The sequence below is a fragment of the Peromyscus leucopus genome, chromosome 1, assembly GCF_004664715.2.
Source record: "Peromyscus leucopus breed LL Stock chromosome 1, UCI_PerLeu_2.1, whole genome shotgun sequence".
Classification (NCBI taxonomy): Eukaryota; Metazoa; Chordata; class Mammalia; order Rodentia; family Cricetidae; genus Peromyscus; species Peromyscus leucopus.
Window position 1 is genome coordinate 10,341,092 of NC_051063.1, and position 21,793 is coordinate 10,362,884.

The 21,793-nt window shown below is 36.1% G+C and overlaps 1 protein-coding gene across 4 annotated transcripts in view; it reads right to left on the reverse strand.

Moving 5' to 3' along the window:
* The window catches only part of Vps13a (vacuolar protein sorting 13 homolog A), a 221,886-nt gene that overhangs the window by 84,568 nt on the left and 115,525 nt on the right, over positions 1–21,793 (reverse strand). For 3 of the 4 annotated variants that reach the window (XM_028874875.2, XM_028874877.2, XM_028874878.2), the window contains exons 35-41: positions 18,828–18,978; positions 14,940–15,067; positions 14,107–14,276; positions 13,448–13,662; positions 12,162–12,394; positions 2,062–2,154; positions 1,169–1,525 (exon numbers count right to left, since the gene is read on the reverse strand). In XM_028874875.2, the coding sequence (XP_028730708.1) occupies positions 1,169–1,525; positions 2,062–2,154; positions 12,162–12,394; positions 13,448–13,662; positions 14,107–14,276; positions 14,940–15,067; positions 18,828–18,978 (1,347 nt within the window). The remainder of the gene's footprint in view (positions 1–1,168; positions 1,526–2,061; positions 2,155–12,161; positions 12,395–13,447; positions 13,663–14,106; positions 14,277–14,939; positions 15,068–18,827; positions 18,979–21,793) is intronic. The other variant, XM_028874876.2, reaches the window with a different exon arrangement.

The window sequence follows — 21,793 nt, forward strand, 5'->3', positions numbered from 1 at the left end:
TGTCTCACACATGCTAAGCAACCACTCTAAACTTCAAGTATATCCTTAGTCTTTAAAAACTGAAAGAGCTTACCCATGTTCATAAATTTAATCTACACATTCAAAGAAAAAAATGTAACATGAATTGCTAAAAGGTCTTATTATTAAAAAAACAAACAAACAAAGAAACAAACAAAAACCCAGAGCCAGATATTAGGGTGAAAACTGAGAGATCAAAGAAACAGAACAAGCCACAGTCAACCTCACTTTGCCAACTCCTCTGCCAATTCTGTTTCCACAATCCTCAGACTGAAAGCCTCATCCCTGAGTGTCTCAGGTGAACTGCTGCTATAAGCCTCTAGTTCCTGGTCCTTATATATACCTTTCTGCTTCCTGCCATCACTTCCTGGAATTAAAGGTGTGTGCCCTTTCCAAGCAAAGACATGGGATCTCAATTGCTGGTATTAAAAGTGTGTGCCACCACGCCTGGCTCTGTTCTCAGTGTGGCCTTGAACTCACTGAAATCCAGACAGATCTCTTCCTCCCAAGCGATAGGATTAAAGGTGTGTATTCCACCATTGTATGGCCTCTATGTCTAATCTAGTGGCTAGCTCTGTCCTGTGATCCCCAGATAAGTTTGATTTGTTAGAGCACAAATAAAAAATCACCACAAAAATAACTCAACTTTTAGTTCTTAAGAATCAGAAGTTTTAATCTTAACAACTATCTAGTGATATATCACTTTAAAAAAGATTTTATTTTTATTTATATATACATATGTATGTTTGTGTGAATGTCTGCCATGTATGTGCCTGTGCCCAAAGAGTGTTTTAGATTCCCCCAGAGGTAGCAAGGGCAGAGTAGCAGGTGGTTGTGAGCTGCCTGATATGGACACTGGGAATCAGACTCTGTCTCTGAAAGAGCAAGAAGCTCCTAATTAATGGGCTGTCTCTCTAGAACCTAATGCACCACTTCTGAAGCTTAGGAAAATCAGTTGAAATATAAAGTATGGATATGTAATTTGAAATTTAAAGTAATATATAAGCAACCTCTCAAGGGCATAAATGTGTAAGCTTTCTTCTAAAAGGTTTAAAGCCAGCATCATATACTCAATTTAAGTAGTGATATAAGATCCCAGAATATTCTATGTAAAGGATTATAAGCCCTGAAAAATTATATACACACTTACTTCCAGCTCAAGCTGACAATAGAGATTTATTAAAGTACTCCAGTTTTTGCTTTCCCCAAAAACACGTGACTTTGCCAATAGCATCGGCACTGTTCTATGACCAACTCCAGCTTCAAGAACTATAAAAATAGAATCAATATTTAAGGTCAGTGTCTCTCCTCCTGGCACCAATTCATTTATGGGAGCTACTTTTTCTGTTTCATTTGATTCTTCAAGAAACCACATTTTCAGATTCTTAGTATCCTTCTTGTCCCATAAATGTGTTATAGAAGAAGTGTTTTCTTCTGGGATGCTTTCCTTAGTTGTATAAAGTGCAGAAGTAACAGTTATTATGGTATTTATGATTACTGGTGAAACCTAAATGGAGAAAACAATTTAAAAATGGATTACATACATTTGTTGAATGAACATGAAGAATTAAGGCTGAACTAGAAAGGTACTACAGGATAATAAACATAATTTTCTACTACAAAAATTTTTAGATAAGTTTGTTAAAATATTTGTAAATTTTGTTACTACTAAACCAATTAAATATGACTACAATTATATGTATACTAGATATCAACTATAAAAGTCACATCAATAAAATATAGCATTCATCATAAAATTTACAATATTTTACAAACTTGATATATATATATTTCCAAAAAAATATTTATTCATTTGGTGAGTCATGGGTCTAACCTGGGCCCCATGAATGCTACACAAGTGCTTCACCAATAAGCTCAGTCTTTTTTCTGGTGGTAATGGTGATTGTTAGGGTCTCACTAAACTGTCCAGGGTGGCTTAAACCTCAATGCTCTGTACTTCAGGCAGGCCTGGAACTTACGATTCTTATACTTTAGCTTCTTGACCTACCACCAAATCAATTTTAAATGTTTGTTTTAACTTACCTTTAGTGTAAGAGATTTTACTGATATGTCAATCATTTGTGGATCTGTTCCTATCTGAGTAGCCTGATAAAACAAGTCACAAGGCTGCAAAACCTACAAAATAAAAATAATTATTAAACTAATATTTAAGTTAAAATATTTCTGCTTAAAGTCTTTCTAAGTAATAGATAATTGTATTAAAAAGTGAACAATCATACCTATATAAAGAGTGAATTAACATACTATTATTATAAAAATAAGGTATGAACAAAAATACTAGCAATAATATTAATATGAAAATGCAAAAAGAAGCATTCATCTCCCACACCTCAATTCTGATATTTATTTGAAGAAGTCTATGAACTTCACAGTAAGCACCTGGGATCTGTAGGAACGGTAAAGTACTTACAAATGTTGGACATGAGCACAGAAGCTAGTCAGACAAGCATCATTTCAGATCAACTGATCTCCAGCATTTTTATCATCAATTCTCAAAGTTACTGTAGTTCCCAACACTGATGAGAACATCTTTTTGGTCATTTACTCTGGACTAGAAGAAACTATTTTATAAGCAGGTATAGAGAGAACCTGGGGTGATAAGGAGCCTCCCTACCAATAGCTCAAGCAAATGAGTTCAGAGGCAGATCCTCTGGTCCAGTGACATCGCAGAAGACTCTACCCAAGGTATAGTCTTTACTGTAATTGCAGGAGAAAAACTACGAATAGACTACTCAGCTATGACTATCCTAGGTTGCTGACCCTAGGTATCTCCAAGTTATGTTCCCCTAAGCCAAATGCAGAATTTTCCCTATATTTAATATTTAAGGATTCAGTTTCACCAGCTAAATAGCACAGCATCTTCATTTTATTTCACTGGTCATGCTAGTAAGAATAAGTACCACTTATTTCCTCCTGAAAGTTTACTAAGCAAACTTAGGGCTTTATCTGACATGTACTAAGCTTAATAAAGCATGGGAAACATTGGTAAGAACATTCAAAATCCTGAGGAGCAATGTGGCTAATATCAGCAGGAATATATGTATATATATTCTGTGAATGAAAATTCCAGAAAAGGAGTTGTGTCTGCAGAGACTAATGGATTGATTAGAACTGAGTACTGTGGAGGGATTGGAATATTGCAGCCCAGAGAGTAATTACCTTATCGTGGCCTAATTCTAGCCCTCCACAACAGCCATTCCTTGCCCACCTCTGTGACTGAACTAACATCCTGTAAATATTAAAGAACCTTTTGGAATCTATTAACATAGAAGACCACAAGCTTCCACTTACCCAAAAGCTAAGTATTTCATCAGAAACATCTTGGGCCTATAGAAAAGCTTCCCTCATCTTGTAACCACCTCTCTGATGTAACCACCAATGCATTTTAAACTAACCTTGATTTATGTCTTTGTTTTGTAAAAACCATGAAATTGTGTCCATGTTAGAACATGAAATTTGGGATAACCAAAATCTGGGTTCCCAGGCCCTGGTCACTCAAAATGGATCTAGAATAAACTATCTCCTATTCCTTTTGAGAGCTGTGGAGTTTTTTTTTTTTTTTTTTTTTTTTTGCAATAGCTCCAGCCATCTTTATTTATACATCAAAAACAAGCATGCTTTTCCATAATAACAAACGTTTTTTCCATCCTCCATTAACCCCCAGCAAAAACAAATATGTCAAATGTGTTTTTCCTAACTTTAACATCAAAACATCTTTAAACCCAAAACAACAGTTATCATTTTACTGGCTTGGCCAAATATCGAGTTGGGTACATCCTGTCTTTACAAAACTAAAAGGTAATTGACATAGGCACACATTTTCAAGAACAACAATATCATTCAAAACGTATTTACAGAAATAGGGGTGATCTGCCTCCCATCCTGTCAGCTCTGAATCAGAACAGCTCCCAGGCTCTTTCAGACAGCTGGCTTCCCCAGACAAGAAACCTGAGGAGCATCAGCTCCCAAAGAATTTTAGGGGAAAATATTGGAGAAAAATTGGGTTTCCAGGAATGATCACATCTGTTCCATGCAAGATTGACAAAATGACACTAAATCCACCAAGAGAATCATCAATATCACGAGAGAGAAGAGAGAATGCAGGCCGCGTGGTCCCAGCAGTATCCTGAAGTCCACTGGTCCTTGCCGAGTAAGACTGTCCCTGTGGGCTTTTACCTCATCTGGACCTGTTGGACAAGCACTCATATACTGGTCCAAAACTAGACACAGGGCTCCCAACAGAGAATCATTGGTCTGAGGGCATATAATCAACCCAATATGGCAGGAATTTAACAAAGTTGGTCATATTGCTCCCACAGTCAAGAAGCAAGGGTAGATGAATGCTAACACCCAGCTGCTTTCTTTTTTCCTTTTTATTTATCCTTGGACCTTAGGCCATAGGATGGTGCCACCCAATTTCAGAGCTGGTCTCAGTTCAACTTCTCTGGAAATGTCCTTACAGATATGCCCCAAACTGTATCTCCTAGGTGATTCCAAACTTGGTTAACTTGACAATGAAAATGAACCCTCACAGCCCCTATTATCCAACATGACAAATTTCTACTCAACAGCCACTTGTATGTTCAAGAAATACTTTTGAGTCATATTACATTTGCCCTCATCGTTACTCATTCCACATTAAAAGCCTTTCTTCTGAGTTCAGTGCCACCCTTTTTTCTCCTACTGTCTTCTGGCCACAGCTGGGTTTCTTTCTTTCTTTTTTTTTTCTTTTTTCCTTTCTCCCTTTTCCTTTCCTTTTCTTTTTTTTTTTTTTGAAAAAGAAAATATAACTTAAGATATTTGAAAAAAAACAAGGTAAATACAGGTTCAAAAATAATTAAGATACATTTTCCTAAGGCTACCTAGAATTAGGCTTTAAAGAATTCTACCATTTCAAGTTTACCACTAGTTACTAGATACCAATTTACAAACAAGATATTCACTTTTTTTGTTCCTTTATCAAGAGAAAAATCTACCTTCAGACTATGAGGGTGGTGATGGGGAGGGACTAGAAAACAAGATTCAAATAATCCCATGTAAATATCACATTTTTCAAATGGAAGAACTCCAAACTGCACTAGAAGTTCCAATCACTAAGACACTTTCCATTGAAATGATTTAAGTACAAATACATGGCACCAAGGTTTAGGCCTAATATAGGCCTGACAACCAAGTCCTTGTTTTCTGGAAGAAAGGCCTCAAAAGTCCCACTCAATTCCACATAGCAATACTTCAAAGATCAATTAGGTTTTCCTTTCCTTAATATTTTTGTTTTTGACTTCTAATCTTAAAGACTAGATTAAAACTTAGCTCAATTCCCAGAAGGCATTGCTTCCCTTTGCTCTATGAAAGAGTCCACCAAGACCTCTTCCTCAAAACCATCTAGCCCCCAGCCTCCAGCCTGTGCTTGTGATGCATCTTTCTCAACATCCTGAAAAGGTAATGTAGGTAAAATATGCTCATAAACATTAAAACTAGTTGTTAGAAAGACCTAACTAGCTTTATAATTTAAGTTTTAAAACATAAATACTTGCAGCTTGATCTGCACTGACAATGATTGTCAGAGCCTAGAATTCAACATTTACAAATTCTCATTCACACACACAAAACACACTATTATCACACAACTTGTGTCTTGAGAGAATCTTCTGCTTTTTAAATCTTTGGCCTCCCAGTCAATCCCAAGTTCAACCAACTTTAACTAAAACTTCACTCAGAATTTCACCAAGCTTTTCACCCACACATTAATGCTTGTTGTATCTTTCATCAACTGTCAAAATCTGAAGCCTGTTCAGAGATTGCCAGGTAAAAGAAAATAAATGAAATACACAGGTTATTTCAAAACAGAACATGACCATCAAAAAAAAAAAAAGTCACAATTCCCAATTGGAATCATCCTTTGTTTACTACCAGTAAGAAAAATCCCACATTGGACTATTTCACACTACGGCATTGGCCAAAGGACACAAGAGCTGGTTCTGGAGCATGCAGTTTCTCACTCAGGTGTCCCCAGAGGAACACCAGGGACAAAGTCACGTGAGGCCTCTCCCGTACAGAGGCTGTCTCACAGGGGCAGCAAGGATACCCACTAGTTTGTGAAGATCCCTGAGAAAGTAATTCTTAAAATCTGGACTGTACATAATTCACATCAGCCCTGTTCAGGTACTCACTGGAAGAAAGATGCAGCTGTTTGCCAGAACTCAGCACTCCACTCTAGATCAGCCATGTGGCCATGATGGCTTTCTCACAAGTGATATTCTCTAGTTTAAAGGATAATTATGTTGGGCTAAAGATTTGCTATTTCCAAGGATGACTTGGAGTTCATCACTCGTCACTTGACTTGAGTAACCTGTTTTCTTATCCATTCTGTTAGCCTGTGTCTTTTTAGAGGTGAGTTGAGACCATTGATATTGATGGATATTAATGACCAGTGATTGTTAATTCCTGTTATTTTCTGTGGTTGTGTTGTGTTGTCCTTCTTTGGTGTATATTGCTGTGGGATTATCTATTGCCTGAGTTTTCATGGATGTGTTTAGCTTCTTTGGGTTGAATTTTCCCTTCTAGGGCTTTCTGTAGGGCTGGGATTGTGGACAGGTATTGATTAAATCTGGTTTTATCCTGGAATATTTTGTTTACTCCAGCTATGGTGATTGAGAGTTTTGCTGGGTATAATAGTCTGGGTTGGCATCCGTGGTCTCTTAGTGTCTGCATGAGATTTGTCCATGATCTTCTAGCTTTCATAGTCTCTATTGAGTAGTCTGGTGTTATTCTGATGGGTTTACCTTTATATGTTACTTGGTCTTTTTCCTTTGTGGCTCTTAATATTTTTTCTTTGTTCTGTGTGTTTAGTGTTTTGATTATTATGTGGCGAGGACTTTTTTTTTGGATCCAGCCTATTCGGTGTTCTGTAAGCTTCTTGTATCTTCATAGGTATTTCTTTCTTTAGGTTAGGAAAGTTTTCTTCTATGATTTTGTTGAATATATTTTCTGTGCCTTTGAGTTGGTATTCTTCTCCTTCTTCTATCCCTATTATTCTTAGGTTTGATCTTTTCATGGTGTCCCAAGTTTCCTGGACGTTTTGTGTTACGACTTTTTTGTCTTTAGTGTTTTCTTTGACTGACGAATCTATTTTCTCTATCGTGTCTTCAGTGTCAGAGATTCTCTGTTCCATCTCTTGCAATCTGTTGGTTATGCTTGTTTCTGTAGTTCCTGTTCGTTTAGTCAGGATTTCTATTTCCAGCATTCCCTCAGCATGTGTTTTCTTTATTGTCTCAAATTCATTTTTCAGATCTTGGAATGTTTCTTTCATCTGTTTAATTGCTTTTTCTTGGCTTTCTTTGATTTCTTCCCATTTTTTGTTCGTTTTTTCTTCCATTTCTTTAAGGGAGTTTTTTATTTCCTCTTTAATGAAGTTTTTCATTTCCTCTTTAAGGGAAGTTTTTATTTCCACTTTAAGGGAGTTTTTCATTTCCTCTTTAAGGAAAGTTTTTATTTCCTCTTTAAGGTAGTTTTTCATTTCCTCTTTAAGGAAAGTTTTTATTTCCTCTTTGAGGGAATGTTTTATTTCTTCTTTAAGGGCCTCTATCATCTTCTTAAAGTCATTTTTAGGGTTGATTTCTTCTGTTTCTTCTGTCATGGTATGTTTAGGTCTTGCAGGTGTAGAATCACTAGGTTCTGATGTTGCCATATAGGTCTTTATGTTGTTGCCTGTATTTTTGCACTGTCGTCTATTCATCTCTTCCTCTGTGCGGTGCAGGTGGTGTCTGTGTCTGAGAGTGCCTCTCTTGTTCTAATTTTTAGTCTTGGTTTAGTAGGGGTTCTTGGTTAAATTGGTGCTATTGGGCTGTTTCTTCAGGGGCAGCTGATTTCAGTCGGTGAATTATATACTTATGATTCTGGTGATCTGGTTTGGTGGCTGGGTAGCGCCTTCTTCTGTGTTCCCAGGTCACGTTTTGTTCATTTGTCGACTCCTCAGCTGATCTTGTTTCTTCAGACTTCAAACTGTAGGCATCTGAATCCTCTCCCAGATGGGTTTCAGCTGAGCAGGGTAGTCTCACCAACACCTCCAAGTTGTTGGGTTTCACAGGATCAGCAGTTGGGCCCTGGGTTGTCCTCAGACGGAGTGTTCAGATTCGCTCCAGCTCCAACCCACGGAGACAGCCTCCTCCCCAGACGTTGGGGCCAGGGGCATCCCCGCTCCAAGCCGCGTCTGCCCGTCTCCATCCCATGGCCTGTCCACCTCCGCGGTCCGCCGCCACAGGCCTAACTGCATCTGCCTGTCTCCGCCGCCGGGCCTGTACGTCCCCATCAGCCACCGCCGGGTCCGTCTGCCTCCTGCTATTAATTCTTAATGGTTGTGGTCCTGTGGATCCAAACTATCTCTCTACTGGACTTATCAGCACCTTTCTTCTCCTCCTAGCCACTAGCTTGTGAAGTACCGCTCGCCGCCATGTTCCCCACACCAGTTTCTCCGAGAGCTGTGGAGTTTTTTGTTTGTTTGTTTTTTAGTATGTTGACAATTCCCATGAAATATCATTGATTCTTTAAAAATTTTAAAGCTTTGCTGTGTGGTGGTGGTGCACGCCTTTAATCCTAGCACTCAGGAGGCAGAGGCAGGCGAATATCTGAGTTTGAGGCCAGCCTGGTCTACAAAGTCAGTTCTAGGACAGGCTCCAAAGCTACTCAGAGAAACTCTGTCTTAAAAAACAAACAAACAAACAAATTTTAGAGCTTTAAGGACATAATTCTGGCATGCTTTTACTGGCAGGGTCCCTAGGTGGCACATGTTATCACATGTCAATAGAAAGAATTACACACACACCCTAACATAAAAAAATGCTTAAATAATTAAAAACATATGAAGCTCTTGCTATGTCATTTGTTTTACTTACCAAAAGTCTATCATACTATTTATTCAACAGTAAAATAGATGTGAAGAGGCCAATCTTATAGAAAAAGCTATAACTGTAAGGCACTAAGAAACATAATAGGCATAAATAATCTCTGAAAAAAATTGAGATTATAAATGATGGCAAGAAGAACTGTAACCACTAGACACTTGATAGTCACTTCTCGCCCAAGTGATATTTCACCATGTCCAAAATTTCCTAAGTGCTGGTGGCCACGTCAGAGGAGCAACAGGTGGCAATTCAAGATCAAGGTGTCAGTCCACCAGGAGGAAACTCTCTGATGGGTCAAGGCCACAGGACTACAGATCCCAGAATGTCTTCTGCTTTTGCTGTGCCTTTACATGTTTGCTCCAGCTATCTCTCTCTCTCGTACTTGGCATGGTGTGATTGAGTGTGGTGAAATCTGCCTGTAATGTGGTGTTTAATTTCATGGAAACATCCTGTTCTACTGCGCATTTTTATCTGTGGACTGTCATGAAGGTGATTCCTCCATAGATTGTACTGTCTAATTGATAACAATAATGATAGCTTATACAGAGTTTTGATGAATAAAAATAAATACAAGAAAATGTTTCACAGTTAAGGCCTATGAATTCCACCTAAGGAGCTGCTTTAGGTTGCAGCTCAGGCTAATGACTAAAGAAAACAACTGAATCCCCAGGAGCCAGGCTGGCTATAATTCTCTTAATGCTGTGCAGTCACAGGTTTCAGTGTGCACCATTAGCTGAAACAAAGCTTCAAACTAACTTCAGGTTAGACCCGATGCTTTGCTACTAGTTTTAAGATAAATAACCCCAGAAAGTAATATAAAGTTCACAATGACGCACAGCTGAGCTGTCTAAGACATGAGGCCAAGGTACAAAATACAAAGCAGCCATTTGTTGATAGCTGATATATTTTCTTTGCTAGGTCTGGTTGATGATCAAAGGTGATGATTAATTCTTTGTAACCATTCCTGACCTCAATTTTCTGCTACAAGAAACTATTGATGAATGGATACATACCCTAAACATTCAAAGTTCAGCTGTGTTTTTTTTTTTTATGTATGAAAGTTTAGGCTTGTGACTCCCTTAAGATTCCTTATAAGATTACCTTTCTTTTTCTTTTTTTTTTTAAATTTATTTATTTATTATGTATACAGTATTCTGCCTGCAATAATACCTGCAGGCCAGAAGAGGGTGCCAGATCTCATTACAGATGGTTGTGAGCCACCATGTGGTTGCTGGGATTGAACTCAGGACCTCTGGAAGAACAATCAGTGTTCTGAACCACTGAGCCATCTCTCCAGCCCCATAAGATTACCTTTCAAGATAGATAATAGAGTGCTTATTTCTTCGTAACTGCAATTTGCAGCCTGCTAACAAAAGAACTGCTGAGAAAAAAAAATGTTCCTTGCTTGCTCATGTTTTATTAACCTGTGACAAGTTACTTAAACATACTTATGTGGGTTGTAAGGATGACTCTTTTTAATAATGTAAGGGAGATGAAAAACATGTTTTCACATATAATCATTCACTTGAAAAATGGAATCTAACCTCATTGTGATCTTGGTATTGCCTGAAAGATTTTATTAGGGTATATAAGCAGTAGCGGGAGAAGAGACCAGAGAACAAGAGAATAAAGAAAGAAACCATCAAGAAAGCGTGTGTCTTTTCCATAAGCCCCTCAGATAGAGAAGTCTTAGTTTATACCAATGCCATGGATTCCTTTCCAGCCCTGTGCAGGATCACCAGGCGGCAATACCTAAGGATCTCATTCTAACACATACAAGCCAAAATCTCTTCACACATCTAATGATATCTCATTATATATCTCTATCTATACCTTGCATTATTCTAAATGCAAAATCTCAATTATCTTTTACCAATTTAAAGTCTAAAAATAGGTATACATGTTGATAAGATATAAGTATAGGTGTGATTTTGGGGGAGGAGCTTTTCTCTATGGAGTTGTAAAACTAAGAATGGGTAATCTGCCCCAACTATTGGCAACAAACAATGGTGGAAAGGTACACAGAACAATAGTTACAGAAAGTGCAGTTCAAAGCAACTCTTAAATCAAGCCTAGCAAACAAATTTCTTGATTTAACTTCTAATCCTAGGAATAATTCTTTGCATCTCTCTGTTCTACCCTCTATCCTCTTTTATTAAGAGGTAAGGCAAACTTACAGCCTACTTCCCATGAAATCTTGAAAACTCAAGAGTCTCTCTTCAATTTTGTAGCCTCATCTCCTATGTGTCGAAGGTGCTTCTGATAAAATAATTTTAACAGGAATCTTAAGGCCTTCTGTGTATTCCACAAAGATTCACTCCATTTCAAAAGTCACATCCACTATCTTTTTGAGATTGTGCTAAACTAAGTAAGGGTAACATATTATGCTTCTATAAGATTTTAATGACATAGAAATTTCAGGACAGAAAAGTTGACCAATAATCCCCGTAAGTTGTTAGGTTCTGGGGCATTTCTGATAGGAGGACCAACGTACCTCTTGAGTGGTATCTACTAGTTTGAGATGACCTGCAGATGGAATCTTCCCACCCCAAAACACCCTCCACCCTATACAATATCCAAGCTTCCCTCCCACCAATACACACCATGACACATGTCCACAGTCTCACTCCAACAGAGAGACTGTGACCCTTCAGTTGTTCTGAAATAGAACAATTCGCTTTTGAAGATGCCTGTCCACTTTCTTTTATTTCCACATCACCTTTAACAACACACTCTTAATATTCTGAAAGCATCTTTTGTGTGACTAAACATTATTGATCATTTCATATTTTGGAATTTTAGCAAGACTGCACAGGTCATATAGTCATTTCTCTACACTATTATCTCTACACTTTGATTTATGATTTTCAGATGTTTTTGCAACTTGAAAAGGCTGAGAATTATCAAATACATTAAGTCCTGTTTTTTTCTGTTTAACACCCCCACACACACAAGCATTTTGCTGCTCACAACAAGAAACCAGGCAACTTGGCAATTTCCCTAAACTATATATATGAGAAGTATGCCACAAGTTCCCCTTGTAACAAAAGAAAAATATACACAGAGAAACCCTGTCTCGAAAAAACCAAAAAAAAAAAAAAAAAGAAAAATATAAACTGCAAGTTTTCTGCCAAGGAGTTCATTCTCCCTGAACTTCCCTATATCAAGTTCTTTATATAAGTTTTTTGGGGGAGGGGCAATTGAATCAGACAATGAACTCACAGTGGTGATTTTCCCCTTTCTCTTGATTGGAAGAAATGGGCATGCTCTGACTTGGAGATCTTTAATGGCAGCAGTCACTGTATTGCTTTCAGGGTCACCTTTACAGCAAATTTCACACTGTGTTGTAATGACTAAGGCAGGAGCATCATTTCTTGTCATGTCAGCCACAAACACAATCTCAGGGTTTTTTATAAGAATATTCATTTCCCACTTCCCTAAATCCTGTACAGGTGCTAAAAAAAGAAATAAATACATACATATTAATTACACATATTACTTATGAAGAGTTAAGGGGAATAGCTACTTCATTCAAAGTGAAATATAAACTTAAAAAAAAATCATCTATTTCAAAGACATTCATTATGTATTTCTTTTGAGATAGGCAATATCTACCTCCTTCCCCACAGGGATGGAAATAAAACTATCTTTGTATATGCTATACACATGCTCCACCATCAAACCTCCATTTACTTATAGAAATATGAATCAGAGTATGGGGAAAAGTTTACTGTTTAATGGTAGAATTGGCTCTAAATCAATTTCCAACTCTCCACACTCTTTCAATATCATAATGAATATGTAAAAGATAACAGAAAAACTACACATTAAAATCTAGAAGGGAATATAAAAGTTAATGAGTACTTTAAACTAAAACACCATGTTTAATGTAAAAACAGTTGGTTCATTATCTCTCCTGCTTGTTACTGATTGAAGAGAACAATTACTCAAGTCTCATAATTTCAAATCCCATAAACACACCTTCCAACAATGAAGGCCAGGCAGAATGGCATGTGTTGCTCATTCCAACAGTGAGGAGGACATAGGCAGGAGGATTAGGAGTTCCTCAGCTTCACAAGTGATTTTGAGGACAGCAAGAACTACATGACATGAGACCCTGTCTCAAAAATACAAAATCGAAACACTACAAACTATAGCCAGGAAGTGATACTGCATGTCTTTAATCCTAGCACTCCCGTAGCTGAGGCAGGTGAATCTCTGAGTTCAATGCCAGCCTGGTCCATAGAGAGATCCAGAACAGCCAAAGCCACACAGAGAAATCCTGTCTCAGCCAAAAAAAAAAAAAAGGTATATATATATATATATATATATATATATATATACACACACACACACTATTTTATTAGTATTAATTTTTACGTATTATTTACATATATACATAAATATAGACTTTTAATTTATTAATGTTACCCTGAACATTGAAAAGACTAATTAGGGTAACTATAGTTGCAGCAGTAAGACATTAAAGTTGTTATTTGGTAACTAACCTTCTTTAGTAGTCCATGTTTGAACACTGGTTTCTAAAGCCGTACTAGTTGTGTAGGCATCAAAAAAGACATGTACAACAGTCATCAGAAACTCCACACTTGCACAAATATACATCTCTTGGACAACTACATCAGTCACAGAAGTATCTCTGATGCTTCTATACTTTACATCCACCATGTCCTTTTTGTCAAACCCAAGTGTCAGTCCTATCATTCTGAAAAACATGAAAATTTGTATGTATGGGTAACTTGAAAATAACCAAACATACCAATAAAGCTTAAGGGCCTGTCTATCCTTTTACTGACAGCAAACAAATACTCAGAGAGCATGTCTCTTGGAAAAAATGAACTTATAAAACTTCTGCCATATAAATGTTTCACAATGGGGGAATCTATGTCTAAGAAATTATGAGAGTTCTGAATATCAGTTTATATATACTCTACTCAAATTCACACATGTCCCATCTAATTGCACTAATTATTTCTATGTATTCAATAAATCCATCAACATTTCAAACATGAACAGATACTATGATGTACTGAACTGAAGTATGAAAGACCTCTCATGAATACACATAGAATAAAGGCAATTTTGAGTATAAGTTCTATAAGAATGAAGCAATCTTTCCTCAATAGCTCAAAAGTATGGTAATACATACCTAGGAGTGGCTTTCATGACATGAGGCCTTTTGTCATCTAAAATACAGTTTTTTAATGAGAAAGAAGAAAACATAGAACCATCTGTATACAATTTTAAACTACTTATGATATTCTCCAATTTAAATTCAGCAAGTTTTAGAGAAGGATCACGGACATCTGTAAAGAAGGCCTGTGGAAAAGAAATCCATATAGAAATTACAGAGAAGCATAGGATTAAAGTATACTTTGTGATATGACTATCTACAAGTTATGACATTGGCTTACATGAAACATCAAATTTTCTATCCTGTTTCTCTTTTAACTATTATGTGTTTATTTTTTTGGTTGCTGAGAGGGTCACCTGTATAGCCCTGGCTGTCCTGGAACTTCCTTTACAGTCCATGCTACCCATGAACTCTCACGAACCTGCCTGCTTCTCCCTTCCAATGCTAAGATTAAATGTGTGTGCCACGATACCTGACCTTTCTTTCTCTTTTTATTTTTTTCTGGATGCTAGGCTCTGAATCCTGTGCATGGCCTTGTGTACGCTAAACAGACTTTACTGTTCAACACTGTAAGCCCAAAATTCTCTATTTTCAAAGGGATATCTAAATAAAAGACAAAAAAAATATATGTACTACTTTCAAATTTTGTTTTTAATATTTTTTGCTCTATGAAAGATAATTCATTTAAAAATGAAACTATTAAGTAATTACTGAAAATATCAATCTTTTTTCAGAAGAACATACACTATAAAATACACACAAAATATTAAAACTATTATTTAATAGTTATATATACTTATTTATTTACATAGTTTCCCTTCAAATATAGTTTCTCTTCTTCAACTTACCTGTTCAGGCCCTGGACTGTAAAGTGCCATAGTAAGATAATCAGTTCTGAAACTCACGTTAATTGTCATATTAGCTTGAGAAGCCTGTGGGTGTACCTCTACCACAGCAGCTGTCACCACAGTAGCTGCTATAAGAGAAAACAATTATAAGAGCAGGTAGTTAAAGTGCCCATGAGATATACCAAATTGTTAATTACATGAGTACAGTAAAATGATAGTCAAGAAAATTCAAAAGCTTAAAAAATTCAGAAATGGAAGTCTGGATTAACATTCCTCCATAACTGAAGAGGAAGAATTAAACACTCTGAGTTTCTGTTCCCTCTTGGAGATTATAATCCTACTTTCATATTAGTATCATGAACATGGAGATTATGTCTGAGATTAAATAATGTATAAAATGAACACAAACACACAACATCTAACAGTTTATATTCAAATTTTTCTTTAAAGAAACTAAGACAAAACAATGTATTTTAGATGCCATTTTAAAACTTGTTCTGTGATTCAAAATTTTGTTTGTATTTTATTTATTATATGTATTTTCTATACATTTATATTTTAAATAAAAAATCTATACACATGTATATATTAATTAGGCTTATAATACAAACACAACAATTCTTAGTTCTCACTTAACCTAACTCCAGACAAAAGTACCACTATGTCAGGTAATTTATATTAACTTAGATAAACTTACATAAAATGAAATATACATGTATCAACTAAATAATTTAATGAAATACTTTAAAATATCTATTTTAATTTAATTTTATGTGCATGAGTGCTGTGCCTGTGTGTCTGTGTACAATGTACATGCAGTACACATGGGAGCAAGAAAAGGGAATTAGTTTCCCTGGAACTAGAATTACAGAATTGTGATTTGTCATGTGGGTTCTGGGAATTGAACTCAGATCCTCTGGAAGAGCAGCCATTGCTCTTAGTCAAATGAGCCATCTCTCCAGCCCTTTTCTTTTCATTTCTACATTTCATCTATGTTTCATAAAGTTATTCATATTTACTCATTCTCCTGATTGTGGTCTACAATACTCTATTGAAAACTGACATTAAGAATTTGTGCTCTCTCATTTAACCAGTCTTGTTGAGGGACTATCAATTTTATTACTTCCCAATAAAAACTACTTTTTTTTTTTGGTTTTTCGAGACAGGGTTTCCCTGTGTAGCTTTGCGCCTTTCCTGGAACTCACTCTGTAGCCCAGGCTGGCCTCGAACTCATAGAGATTCGCCTGCCTCTGCCTCCCGAGTGCTGGGATTAAAGGTGTGCGCCACCACCGCCCAGCAAAAAAACAAAACAAAAAACTACTTTTTTGGCATTATTGTATATATGGGGCACATGTTAGTTTCTGTGCACTGAACTTGGGTCAACTCAGATTTCTGGGCTTGTCTGGCAAGCATCTATCCACTAGACCACCTTGAGGACCCTTAAAAACTATTTAAGAATTTTGTCATTTTTCACCTATTTGATCTAGTTAGTGATATTTATTTTCTTATTTACTCAAATTTACTCTGTCTTTCTCTGTCATTCCCCACACTCTTGTGTGACTTTCAGCAGACAGAGACAAGAAAAGAGCTCGAGGAAACAGGAGATCCTTTGTTCAGAGGAGGCCATCTACAAAGGGTTTGCCATGCATAGTTCTTCATGTACTATCAATCAGTGTGTTTTCAATCAAGTGATTTGCAGTTCTTATGTCACAGTTCATTATACTACTGCCTCTGCTAACTTCACTAAGATCTCTCCAATACAAATAGGTTCTCTTATTTGGCATGTGAATAACTTAATACTAAATCATGTAAACTTTAGTGTACTTCATCCTATACCACATTACAGCAGATATTTAAGAACAGAAGCTATTTTACTCTATCATGTACATATGTAGTTGCTTTTTTTATACATATTTTATGAAATCTATCCTTTTTCCTGTTCTTCCTTTTTGCATTATTAGGGATCAAAGCCAGGGTCTTGTGTGTGCTAAGTATGCACTCTATCACTAAGCAACACTCTGAGTCTCTTTTTCTGAAGACATTATTCCACTTAGGCCCCACCACCCAAGCATTCATTCTGAGTGAGGTGAATGTAATAACCCAACATTGTAAGCCAAAAACCATAAAGCACTGTGAATTCCTTTTCAAAGAAACTGACTTTCTAGCCTAATCATATGGACAATTTTAGGATCCCTATTAAATGGGCTACTTCTGGGTTACTACTGTTGTTTGATATCATAGTTTCTTCTTTCCTGATTCTTAATTTATCTTGTTGGAATATATTTTTAGAATAATTTCTTTAGGAGAGGATCAGAAAGGCTTTGGCTAAACTATGAGTTACTAAAACAGAATTATGTTGTTTCTACATTTGGGAGTAATATTTTACCATGTATAGAATCCTAGCTTCAAAATCACATTGTTTAGAATTAGAAATACTGTTCTGTCTTTTATAATCCAGCGGGTCCTAGTTCACCAGGTTTACTGAAAAAGCAACAATAACAAAAATCAATTGTCCTTCTAGTTCTTTATAAGTCTGTAATAGGTAGCCTGTTTTTCTCTGAAATTTTAAAAATCTACCAGTTTTAGGCCTAATGTTTTAAGAAATTGTGTTTATGTATGAGTCTTAGTTTATTCGATTTGCTTGAAACTGTGTGTTCTCTATGGCTGAGAGCAGGCTTTATAAATGTGGAGGGTTAAACCTAGTTACATCTTTCAAGTTTTTCTTCCATTATCTCAGTTATTTCTACCATTAAAACCATAGTATACTGGTCCTGGAACTTCTGAACTGAAACACTACTTTGAATTTTATTTCATTTCCATCTCTATTGTTTTCTTTCTTTATACTATAGGCTAATATTTCAGGTCATAGTATTGAATGCTTACATTCTAACAGTTGTTATTTTTAAAAAATCAGCAATCATGTAATTTATATTTTTTTCCCAAGGACTCTTTTTCGTCTTTGGAAGGGGAAGGTTGACAGTACTGGCAGGATCCATTTAATTGCTATTTTCAAATATTATCAAGTCCTTGTAAAATAAATACCTGTTTTATTTGTTGGCCTACTTTTATTACTCAGTGTTTCACCTCTTTTTCACTCAATATCCACATTTTGATTATCTTTGTTTCATTCTTGTGTTCTATTGCTTTACCTCATTTTGAACCACTTATAATTAATAATAAAGGATGGAGTTGATTATCCTACCCAGTGAGAATGGGGTTTCATATTATACTGACTTTTGTGTAGGATTCTGAGTAGTAAAGCTCTGAAATATTTCAGGCTTTGGAGAAGCAGGCATTGTGGATTATCAGATTTTATTTTAAGAGAGGCAGATTTGGGATTGCCTATAAAAATTAAAGGTTTATTTTTGAACCTGAAAATCACCTAGCATCCTAACTAAGCCCTCTCTCCATGTGCTGGTGCTGCAGTTGGAACCAGCCACATTCACACAGCACCTTACTATCAACACTGGAACGAGTTTCTCTCCTATTATAATTCGCCCTATTATTTTCATCCATCCAACTCTCCAACTTTTGTTAAAATTCATCATCTATAATGATGATCCTATTATCACACTTCTACTATTTTGATATTCCTAACATATCAATATATATGTTATCTTTTTATAGCATATTATAAGCTATACAACTGAAAATAAGGACTCATAGGGAAGAAATACAAGAATCCTAAGAATTTTTGTCACAATTGGGCTAAGAACTTTGATCCAATACATAATCAGCAGAATCACTAAAAACAGATCATTGTCCAAGTGAGATTAGCTAATTAGAGAATTATTAAGTCTTTTACCAAGAACTAGAGGGAAAAAAGTTGTGGAACAGAGAGGCAAGAGATAAAAGCAGAGAAAAAAGCCAGACAGGCTAAACACTCACCTCCTGAATGGTAGGAAACACTGGCAGCTCCACTAGTCACGATCTCATGGTCATTATTTCTAGAAGATGAGGCATAATCATCTCGTCCATACCATATATTGCCATACAATGTTTGAAAGATGGTTGTTAAATCTTCTTGACTAAGAATGAACTGTTAAAAACAAAGTAAGATTTTACAAAAAGAAAATACACACCTAAAAGAAGAAGATTGCTTAAAAAAATTATATTATGTGTGTGACTGTTTTGTCTGTGCACCACAGAAATGCCTGATTCCAGCAGAGGGCAGAAGAGAGCATCGGATTCCCTAGAACTAGAGTTAGAATCAGTTAGAATCTGTCATGTGGGTGCTGAGAATTTCTAGGTCCTCTGTAAGTGTAAAATGCTCTTAACACTGACATATCTCTCCAGCCCCCAAGATTTGTTTTTTAAAAGTCCTACTTCCTGGGCTCATAGAAAAATTAACATTGGTTTTTCTATAAGCCAATTTTTAAGACTGTAAAGATTTTTAAATGACTGAATATACGTCTTCTGGAGACCAAGTATAAATAGTAGTTTATAAAATACAGATATTGTCAATAACTATTTGTTATGGATGTACTATGTAATGTAATTCAGTCATTTTAAAGTTTCAAAGTGAATTTTCATTTCTATGTAGTCATTTAACTATTTACACTTTGATTTTAATTAGGAGGTACATCATTTTAAATATAAAATAAACAAGTATATTTGTGTAATGAAATAGAGCTTACAATATGATTTATATGAAATATTTTATTTGTTCATCACAAAAGTCCTATAAATAAAGAATGCAACCCTGATTTTATAAGAAGCTGTAGCTAAAGGGTAAGACACTTACTTTTATAACTGTTTTGAACCTAGTATCAAACCAACAACAAAGACCTATCTTAAGTGGTATGAGAGACAACTGTATGTCATGTTGGCTTTGTCATGGTTAAGTAGATAAATATTTTGTCAAACATTACTTAAGATGTTTCTATAAAGGTTCTTTTTTTAAGGTTAGGTTAATGTTTAATCCCAAAAAGAGTGAGCAAACTCAATTACTCTTCACAATGTGAGTGGGCCTCATCTACTCAACTGAAGTGAAGTGCCTGGGTCACTGTTCTGAGGTTAGCTATGGCTTGTTCTGTTTCTGATTTTTCAGCGTTCACCTCAATACCTGGCTCCGGGTTTGTTTTTATTAATAAGACCATTTAAGATTCCTGTTACACTACTTCCTCTGTTTAAATATTCTAGAGACTTAATCCTGCCAATTTTGAATTTCCTAGCCTATGCTTTAATTCCTTCAATCAAACATTACCTCTTTACTCACATACTTTTGTATTGTTTCTGGTGCTCTGGAGACCTAAAACTAATATGAAAGCACAATGTAAAAAGGATCTGCAAATTTCATTCGTGTGTGTGTGTGTGTGTGTGTGTGTGTGTGTGTGTGTGTGTGTGTGATGGGGATAAATGTGTTTATACATACAGAGATCAATATTAGATATCTTGCTTTATCAGTTTATACATTTTTTTTTTGAGACAAGGTCTCACTGAACCTTGGATCACCAGGATCTACTTCTGATATTACAAACACTTTTTAACATGGATTATAGGGATCTTTACTCATTTTAATTATTTCTTAACTAATTTTTGCTCACTTCTAAAGCTGTCAAATGTTTAATTTCTATTTTCAAATGAGGCAATTTTAATCTCAGAAAATTTAACTGTTGAACTTCAAAGATATAATCTACGTTTCAAAAAGTCCACATGTACCTATTCATACAGTCTATGCTTGTAAACTTGCACTCATTTTTCTAGTACAACACTTAATTTCTGACTACTATAAAGCAACAATTATAAATAGTACAATTACAAACTACATCTCTTAAATAGTATAATCTATTAAATATATGTGGTATGACTCATCCCTAACTGGCTTGAGGGTCAGAAGGCCCAAACAAGTAAAAAAGATACTTTCTGAGAGGCAGCCTGGGTCTGCCTGATGGTCTTAGCAACAGCAGCTGAAACATGACCTGGAGATGACCTGGACCAATGAGAGGCAGCCATGTCATACCAGCTGATGCATATTCATCAGAACCCCCCCCCCCAGGGTGGGGTGGAGGGTATATAAGGCTTGCCTCTTCCTGAATAAACTGAGCTTGTTGTTTGGACATTCTCCAGGAGTCTGTGTGGTTTGACTCTGTGCCTACTTGGCCCCCACCCGCAAAGGGAACAACAGCAAGGACCCTGCTACAACCCATCAAATACTGATATTATTCATCATTCTATATACTTGTGAAGAAACCAGACAGATATGCTCGAAGGACTGTAAGAACCTTAGGACTGCTGATCTGTGTCTCCCACATGTCAGAGCAAGCTGTGAATATAGCCCTAAAAGAATACTACAAGCTGAAAACTCATAAATTGAAGTAAGTGGTATATATGCATTAGATTAACAGATTCAATTCTATCTTCTATGATACTCAAGATCCATGGGGTAGCAATTTAAATATATCTGTTCTGGTGTGTACTACAATAGTGGATAAATGACCTGGTGAATTAGGGAAGAGGGAGGATTCATTTTCTTCATCAGTCTCTTCCAGAGGACTACCAGTTATTTACAGGCAGTATGTAGCACCATCTCATCATCCTATGTGGATTCTTCCAGGGAAAGAGTAAAGGAATTCAGCAATCCTCTGCACCACAAAACTCTGCTTATAACTGATCCAAGAGCATAAATTCCCCGCACACCCCCCCCCCGGCAGGTGGCATATGTTACTTACAAGCTTCTATTGGTTGTCTTACCAGCATAGAGACTTAACTATTTACCTTAAAACTTCCCTCTTCAACCACTTAAGTTAAAGCACTCATACATGCTAAAATCTTAAAGAATTTTAGTTGGCATGTTCTAAGATCTTAATATAATTTTGACTTAAAAGTCTAAAATTTCTAAAATGTTTTTCTGA